The 9,758-nt window shown below is 33.1% G+C and overlaps 1 protein-coding gene across 1 annotated transcript; it reads right to left on the minus strand.

Annotated features, from left to right (window-relative positions):
- Positions 1-8,601: 8,601 nt before the first annotated feature.
- Positions 8,602-9,366, minus strand: LOC112803735 (putative disease resistance protein At4g11170). The gene is made up of 5 exons (XM_025847210.1): positions 9,282-9,366; positions 8,970-9,193; positions 8,893-8,908; positions 8,726-8,799; positions 8,602-8,658 (listed from the first exon to the last, which is right to left on the minus strand). Exons 1-5 carry the CDS (start codon positions 9,364-9,366, stop codon positions 8,602-8,604), a joined length of 456 nt encoding a protein of 151 aa, XP_025702995.1.
- Positions 9,367-9,758: the final 392 nt, after the last annotated feature.

A 9,758-nucleotide genomic window follows, 5' to 3' on the forward strand; every position in this document is an offset into this window, starting at 1 on the left:
AAAACTAGAAGTCCTATCCTAGTTATTCTTATCAATGGTGATGAGAATTATATTTTTTTGCTCCCACTCAGTCAACCTCTAACTATGAAGGTAAGTTAAGTGGATAAATCAATTTAACACCTAAAGTCCTAGTCAACTCCTAAGGAAAGACTAGAGTTATAGGAATTTAAATCAATCAGCAAAGATAACAATTATCAATCACGATGAGTTTGACAACTCAAGAGTTACCAATTAGTCAACCAAAGCCAAAAGGGAAAAATCTAAATTATTTATATAATAAATAGAAGAAAGCAATAATGAGTCTGAAATACCTCAAATTATATTAAATAGAAAATCATTCTAAACATAAAGAGTTCACAAACTAAATTGAGAAAATAAATAAAAGCAACATTGAACCTGAAAATTGAGGAAGACGAAATCCTAATTCCTTTAAGAGGAATCCTAATCCTAAATCCTAAGAGAGAGAGGAGAGAACCTCTCTCTCTAAAAACTACATCTAAATTATGAAAAGTGAAAATATAACTCTTCTATGTTGTGTTGATGTATTCCCTCACTTTATAGCCTCTAATCTATGTTTTCTGCGCCAAAACCTGGGTCAAAAACAGCCCAGAAATCGCTCCCAGCAATTTCTGGTTCGTACAGGTCGCGGCAAAGTAATGCGGAGGCGTCGTCCACGCGTTTGCGTGGATTGAAATTCGCAGATGCGACGCATGCGCATCATCCACGCGTCCGTGTCACCTAACTTCGGAGAAGCTATGATAAATTATATATCGTTGGAAAGCCCCGGATGTTAGCTTTCTAACGCAACTAGAACCACATCATTTGGATCTATGTAGCTCAAGTTATGGTCGATGTAGTACCAAGAGGTCAGGCTGGACAGCTTTAGCAGTTCCTTCAGTTTCTTGTATTCCTTCCAGTTTTGCATGCTTTCTTTCCATCTTCTGAGCCATTCCTGCCCTGTAATCTCGAAATCACTTAACACACATATCAAGGCATCGAATGATAATAAGAGAGGATTTAAAATACATAAATTAAAGACTGTAGGAAGCAAGTTTTCAATCATAGAACAAATTCTAGGAAGGAATTGTAAAACCATGCAAATAGTCTGAATAAGTGTGCAAAGGCTTGATAAAGACCACTCAATCGAGCATAAGATAAACCATAAAATAGTGGTTTATCAAAACCCCAACCGTTCAAAATGAAAACCAAAACAATTAATCAACGGTCAGATCACAACAATCACTTCAATCCCCAACACGCATTAAATGCAGCTTTCTTTTCCCAAAACTCTCTCTCTCCTAAAAAGCACTCCCCGCAAAAATTCAAAATAAAATCCATCACGTTTTCAAAACATTTCAATGAACAAGTTAAGCTTGGGGGCTCCGAGTTATAGCTCGGCACAACAGACGAACTATAGCCTAAGAACTGCCATAAAATCTAGTTCCGAGTTATAACCCACGAGTAAAAGCTTAACTTGTTCATGACTCGAAAACAGGTCAACCTTGAGGGTTATGATCCGTTAGACTAAAACAACCAAATAGCAATGAACTCGGAACTGAGTCAGCACACAATCTTCCCATAAAGCTCTCCTTAAACCACCAAAACCCCAAAAGACATGCCACCAATGAAGACCCCATCCAATTCGGTAACAAATAGATATGCATAACTGCCCTCACAGTACACAATCCTCCCATAAATCTCTCCTTAAACCACAAAAACCCCAAAAGACATGCCACCAATAAAGACCCCATCCAATTCGGTAACAAATAGATATGCATAACTGCCCTCAGCAAACTCTATTATATACGAATGACTCACTCAGTCATAGGTACGTGATTCGCTCTGAATATCATCTCTACTATTCATACTCATACTTATTTGAGCGTTGGAGTCCCTTTGCAGGTACCCAACGCTGCCTCCTCTCAAGAAGACGACATTCCACTCCCTTTGCTCCAAGAAAAGCCAGTTTGAGTATCACGAGAACGAACTATACCTCAAAGTTCACTTTCGCATAGGAACATTTAATACTATTAAAAATATTTCTTTTTTTTTCTTAATAGCTGTACACTTTCAAAACATTCATGCATAACCAGAAAAAAATAAAAAATATTAAAATAAAATCATATCTAATACGTTAAAAAATAAAATCTCAAAATAATGTAAAATTAACTAATCATGGTAGGTATTTTTAACAACAAAAAATAGACAATATTATTTAATTATCAAAATTTAATTTAAAAATTCTATTTAACAGATTAACATATTCATTCTATAAGGTAGGTCTATATATTTAATTATAATATTTTTAAGATTAAAAAATTTATTAATTAATAATATAATGAATTAACTTTTTAATTTAATAACAAATAATTATGTATAATTGTAGTTTATATATATATAATTTATATTTAGTGTAATTAGTAATGAATTAGAATATTACGTTTTTTTAATAATATAATTATATACATTCTTACCATTAATTGATTTAACCATACGCATTCTAACTTTAATAATATATAAATATTTTCTTTCTTGTAATCATATATTAATAAGATATGATATAAAATATTATAATTATTAACAAATTTTACTATAATTAACTATCAAATGCTAAGAAATATAATTATTTAAAATTAATATTTTTCAAAAATAAGAAATAGAAAAGAGAGACAAGCATACTAGTATTAGTCTATATATAATATTTAGTCGTACGAAAATTAATTATAAAAATTAATATCTATATATGCATTTTAATACATACATAAAAAAATGTATTAACGTAAATATTATATAAATACAAATTATGTATGATAGACAATTATATTAGAATGTTTAATAATTAGTATAATTATTTATTAAATATTAATTTTTATATTATAATTATAAAAAATATATTTTTTAAATTTGAGAAGAAAAAAAATATATATACTGATATCAGAATATACTACGTAAATATTTTTGGAATCTAAATGCTGACCATTGTAAAATGATATAATAATAGTGATGATAGGCACAAATAAATTACCCGCTTTATTTAATTTGTCCTTATTCATTTACTTCATTTATTTTCTTTTATTACCATCCAGTTTCTATTATTCATACGAGTTCAATTTTAGTAAATTGACAGTATAAAAATTTTATTTGGTCAATAATTAAATTTATATATGCATTTAATTAGATGATTTTTTAAAATAATAAATTTTAAAATTTATTTTTGTTGATTATTTGTGCAAATTTTTTTTGCATTTCTATTATATAAAAACTTAATTCTATTTGATAGAGTAGTGGTTAAGCTGAAATTGAATTAGTTAAGCCAAGTTGAATTGGCAGAATTAGTACTAGTTATATCCTTTCTTAATTAGATTAGTTAAAAGTCAAGTTGTTAGTAGATTCAATATATATATATATAGCCAGCTGTTAGTTACAAATAATATTGTAATAGTTTAATTCACCTTTATCAATTACAGAAACCATTTTTTTCTTCTTTTTTGATCTTTGTTCTTCTCTTTCAGTCAGGCATTGATACCTTTTATGGTATCAAAGTTTTGGTTCATTCAATCATGGAGGTAAACACATAAATAGTTGAAGTTCATGTTCAACACCAACCTAACTTCACGTCCTCACCAATTTTGATGAAACTTGATGAAGAAAACTTTCTCCAATGAAAAGATCAAGTGGAATCGACAGTCGAAGGACGATCTGTTAGTACACATCACAGGAGAAGGTATTTCAGCTCAGTACACAACTTCAGGGGAGAAGAATCCAGAATTTGCGAGATGAAAGCGACAAGATGCTCTGCTCAAATCTTGGTTATTGGAGTCGATGACCAAGCTTTTTACTACTCGAATGGTCGGTTGCCTGTACACATATCAGGTATAGAGAAGGTTAGAAGATCACTTTGCATCACAAATTAGAGAAAAAATTCTGCAATTAAAGAACAAATAAGTAGCATTAAAATTCGAAGTTTCGTCGGTAGCTATGTGTTAGAAATTAAAAAAACAATAAATACGTTAGTCTCAGTTGGAGAACCAATCAGGAAAAATGACCATGTTAGTGCCATACTCAATGGCTTAACGGAGGAATATAGACCATTGATTACAACTGGAGTTTCAAGATCGTCTAGTGTCTCGGTTGGAGAGTTTAAGTCTTTGCTTCTTGCACATGAAAGTATGATAGAAAGATTCAGGAAGTCAGATCTATTAATTCAAGCGAATGTAGCTCGTATTCAAACAATTATGGAGGTCGAGGGAATTTCAGGGGTGATTTCAGAGGATGAGGTGGAAAATTGATGAGAGGAAGTTTCTCCAGCAATGAAAGAAGGTCTTATGGAAGGTCTGACGGAGGATTCTATGACAATGATAGAAGATTTAATAGTGATAGTCAAAACGAAAGATGATATGATAGTGGAAGTAGCAGATCGGTTTGCTAGCTATGTGATAAGGTTGGCCACACAGCTCGCAAATGCTGGTCCAGGTATGATTCGTCTTGTGGGAATGAAAGCCAGAATTCAAGACCATGTTATGAGCATATAGAAGTCCAGTTATAGCCACAGGCTCACTTAAGTGCTCTAAAACACCATCCACTAACTATGATCAAAATTGGTATTCGGACAGTGGTGTTACACACCATATGACACCAGACCCTCAAAATGTGATGAGCAGTAAAAGCTATGAGGGGTTAGAACAAATAATTGTAGGAAATGGAACAGGTTTGCAAATAACTTCTATTGGAAATTCCATTTTTAAAATTGATTTGAGTTCTAGAAAGTTTTTGTTGCAATAATTGCTACATGTGCTTGAAATAACCAAAAATTCTTTGAGTGTGTATCAATTCTATTGTCATAACAATGTGCTTTTTGAGTCTGATGCTCATGATTGTTGTGTCAAATCACAGGAAACTAAAGAGTTGATTCTACAGGGTGAAGTTGATAAGAAAAAGTATAAGTTTGTCAAATTCTCTCCTTCAATAAGTACATCTACTTACAACTCTATCATGTCCACAACTGAGCAATTTCTCTTATGGCATGCAAGGTTAGGACATGCAGTAAATAAAGTAGTTAGTGCAGTCTTGAAAGATTGTAATTTGTCATTTATTGAGAATAAAGAGCCTTGCACAACCTATAGCATAAGCAAGTCACACAATTACCATTTCCAAGTTCAAACACAATGTATCAATCACCTTTAGAACTGGTGTATTCAGACATATGGGATTCTGCCCCTATGCTAGATTTGAATGGAAACTTCTATTTTGTCAATTTTATCGATGTTTTTTTCTAAATTGCTTGGCTTTATCTAGTTAGAGCACGGTCACAACTTAAATCAGTTTTCTTTAATTTCCAAAATATGGTTGAATTGCAATTCAGCACAAAAAATTAAATTGTTTTAATCTAAAAATGATGTTGAGTATGTTAGTTTGTCAAAGGAGTTACAATCACAAGGGATCAGGCACAGATTTTCATGCCCCCACATCCATCAACAAAATAGAACTGCAGAGCGCAAACACAGGCATGTAGTAGAGATGAGAATGACACTAATGGTTAGTTCTGGAGTACCAATGCGATACTCGGGTGATGCTTTCTTCACTGCAGCTCAACTCATCAATGTTCTACTAACACCAAAATTGGAAAACATGTCTCCAGCAAAGAAGCTACTTGGTAAGAAGCCAGGCTATAGCTGTCTACGGATATTTGGTTGTCTTTGCTTTCCTCATCTGTGGCCGTTCAATCGTCACAAGCTTGAATTTTGGTCAGCACTCTATGTGTTTTTGGGATATAGTACTGCTCATAAAGGGTTCAAATGTCTCACACCAGAAGGCAAAGTAGTGATCACATAAAATGTTGTGTTTAATGAGATGCAGTTTCCCTTTAAAACTGGAAATTATCTCATGGATGTCATTGTAAGCAGAGTAGTTCTGAGATAGTTCCACCAATACTAACTATTCCCTTGATCCCCAACCCTCCCCTACCTCCACAAGCTCAAGATGGTCACTCCTCACTAAGACCCCTGCCTCAGTCACATCTCACAAATCATTCAGAAATGTTTTAACACTTTTCTCAACACTCCTCTTAATTTTCCATAAACACCACCTAACCCACTGTCCCCTGCCAACCACCTTCAACTCTATCCCTAGCCCCAATTCCCCCTATAGCATCTCCACTCATCATCTCTTAATGAGCACCTTCATCCACACCTATCTCAGTGCCCATTTCAGCCTTATAAATTGTTTTTTCTAGTTGTCAACCTGCGCCCAGTACCCACACCCAAAACATACACCCTATGACCACACGAAGTAAGGCTGACAGTCTTCAATCGAAAGCTTATCATGCTACAGTTGAGCCATAGTCAGTGAAAGAGGCTATGGTTCACCCAAAATAGAAAGAATCCATGGATAATGAGTATCAAGCACTACTAAAGAAAAAGACATGGCAACTTGTACCTCTACCAGGGGATCAAGAAGCTATTGGCAGCAAGTGGGTCGTTAGAGTTAAATACAACTTTGATGGCACATCCAAAAATACAAGGTTAGGCTAGTTGCCCAAGGCTTCTCTTAGAGACCTAGGTTTGATTTTACTGAGACCTACATCCCGGTAGTTAAACCAACTTCAATCAGAGTAGTCTTGACACTTGCATTGGAAAATAATTGGTCAATTAGATAATTGGATGTCAATAATGCATTTTTGCATGGAGAATCGCTTGAGGATGTGTACATGCGACAACCGCAGAGATATGTGCAAGGTGATGGGAAGTTGATCTGCAAACTTACCAACGCATTGTATGGCTTGAAACAGGCTCCGAGAGCCTGGTATCATAAGTTTTCTATAGCTCTGCATCAACTTGGATTCAATGCCATAGCCTCTGATGTTCCAGTCATCACTAAATTTGATGCCAATGCCACAACCTTTGTACTTGTGTATGTAGATGATGTGATCATCACTGGAAGTTGAACCAACTCTATGACTACTGTGGTGAACCAGCTGAATTGCAAGTGTGCACTCAAAGATATGGGGGATCTTCATTACTTCCTAGGCATTCAAGTTAGCAAGACTAAGGTGGAGGACTATTACTCAGCCAAGAGAAATATGTCAATGATTTACTGGGTAAGGTAGGCATGATAGGCTGCAAACCTTGTAGAACCCCTCTCCCATCATCAATAAAATTCTCTCAGTTTGGTGGTGACAAGTTTGATGAACCAACACTTTACCGTTCAGTGTTAGGGAGTCTTTAGTATCTCACAATTACAATACCAGGCTGTTATTAGGCTCAATATAGCCAACTGTTAATTACAAAGAGTGTTGTAATAGTTCAATTCCCCTTTACCAAATTATAGAAATCATTTTTCTCTTCTTTTTCAATTCTCTCTTCTTCGATCCCTGTTCTTCTCTTTCAGTTAGGTACTGATACCTTTCACTATTCATATAAATTTACAAAATTGCAAAAGAGTTACACACTATACATTCTTTGTTTTTATTTTGGTTTTATATTTTGCTACATATGATTTTCATACTTAAGTCTAACTGTTGCAAAATGTAAATACTAGCGACAGCAAAACCGTTGCAAAATTGCATGCACCACGAACCATTTGCTTAAGGACAAATAGCTAGCCACGAAATGTTTTGTGTTCCCAAGAATCCATAGCTGCAATAATGGTTTTACAATATAAACTATCGTCATCATTCATAGACATGCAATGCTCAGTTTGGTGTCTCTAATCTTTGGGTGGAGGAAGTTGTGACTTACTTGAACTGTGAACTAAGACTAAATAATTACATCTTTTGAAAGAAAATTCTTCTAAAGTTTAAAGATTAGATACATCAAGTATCTCTTTCAAAAAAAATCACTGTAATCAAAATTTAAAACTTTCAAGGTGATTGACATCTGGAGAAAAAACAAACAAACAAATAAAATAAATGAGCAAACTAAAATAAAACCAAATAAACCTAATCATGAATTTACAAACATACAAAATTAGAAAAATGAATTTAGTACGCTTACCTTGGATAAGCTATCCAACTTGGGTAACATGTAGAGATATTCAAGCAACTTGAGTATGGAAAGCTATTTTGGATCAAAATTAGAGGAAAAACCTTTGAAGGATACCTCCTTCATTCCAAAACTCTTAAACTATTTGAAAGATATTTGGGACCTTTGAAAAAATGACCATTTTTTATTATAAGTATTTTGAGATTTTTCATCTGTTTAAAAGTTGTTTCATCCCATTTTACTTTTACATCATCATTTTTCTCTTTTTTTGATGGATCTTTACTTCCTTTCTTTCTAAATGCGAGAAATTCCAAATGTATGTTTTCAATGGCACTAGTTTCCTTTCATAACACAAAAGTAAGAACATAAATTAATTAAAATACATGTGTTAAGAAAACGTCATTAACAGACTTGAGTAAAAAAAACTATTACATACATGATTATCTTCTTAAAATTTACCTATATCCTTGTAGAACCATAATCTGCTACGCTTTCCAGGCATTTCTGATGATTTTTTTTTGATATATATTTTTGCCCATGTCCTCCATTAGATCATGTAATGTTATTCTGAATTGATCATTCTTTATGAGAGATTTTTCAACCAAAATTCCAATATGATACTTCATACAACTCCCATAATGAGCTTGAAGTATATCTGTAACTTCTCATGAATTATATCCTTTAAAACAACAAGAAATATCAAGAAAAACACTCTGCACATCTTCTCCCAAAACATCAAAACTAACCTGAAGTATCTTACATATTTTATTATCAAGAACTTTTTCATATAGATCCATTGCAGATTTCTGCAGTTCTAAATCTTTTCCAAACAAGTTAAAACCTATAACTTCCAAAGCCAATGGAAGTCCAGAAGCATAAGTTATTTACTCCACAGGTTAAAATATTCTCATACCTTGGGTTGACAATATCTGTTTTAAAAGCTTTCCAATAAAGCAAATATAAGGACCCTTTCTTATTTAAACCTTGTACCTCATATGTCCTTTCAATGTCATGAGGTGTCAGCAAGTATTTGTCCTGTGTTGTTATATTGATTCTGCTTACAGGATGAAACCAATCAGGTTTTTCCGCAATAGCTATCCACTGTTCATGTTCATCAACATCATCAAGAACCAAAAGAACTTTTATTTGACTGAGTCTATGTTGTATCTGTGAAATTCCTTCCTTAACACCTATTATCTGGATTCTCTCCTGTCCTAATATCTTAAAAAGAAGATTGTTTTGAAGTTGCACCAACCCATATTTTTTGTAAAATTTCTCTCATATTTTCAAGAAAACACACACCTTCAAAATTGTCAGTAATCAAGTTATAAAGAGCAAGAACAAGTGTTGTTTTTCCTATGCCATCAATTCCATGTATCCCTACCATGTGAATTCGATCAGTAGAATCTATTTCCAGAGGTAAAATTACCTTTAACTAATGGTTGACATTATGTTATATGCATACATAATGTATTTTTTTTATTTTCGTACTGAGCATTTTTCGTGCGACTAATATATTTTTTTACCGTGTTGAGCATTTTTCGTGCATTACACAAGTCATTCATTAGTAGCTTTCTATAATAAAATAAAGTTTGAATATTTTTTTATTTTACGATTATCACATGATAGAGTAAGATATGATTTTTATCTTTTATTTTCCATATATGAAGAAGACAATATATTTGCTTCATTTCAAATGAATTAAACACTCTGGGAATAAATTATAATATGTTATTGATAAATCACTATTTTATGGTTTACAATGTGTTTAATTGTGTG

Source organism: Arachis hypogaea, chromosome 5 (genome assembly GCF_003086295.3).
Source record: "Arachis hypogaea cultivar Tifrunner chromosome 5, arahy.Tifrunner.gnm2.J5K5, whole genome shotgun sequence".
Taxonomy (NCBI): domain Eukaryota; kingdom Viridiplantae; phylum Streptophyta; class Magnoliopsida; order Fabales; family Fabaceae; genus Arachis; species Arachis hypogaea.

Coding starts and splice junctions, on each gene's coding strand:
- LOC112803735 (XM_025847210.1), bottom strand. CDS start 9,366: ATGGTAGGGATACATGGAATTGATGGCATAGGAAAAACAACACTTGTT. Junction 9,194..9,281: donor GATTACTGACAATTTTGAAG/GTGTGTGTTTTC, acceptor TTAAGATATTAG/GACAGGAGAGAATCCAGATA. Junction 8,659..8,725: donor AAATATGTAAGATACTTCAG/GTTAGTTTTGAT, acceptor GTTGTTTTAAAG/GATATAATTCATGAGAAGTT.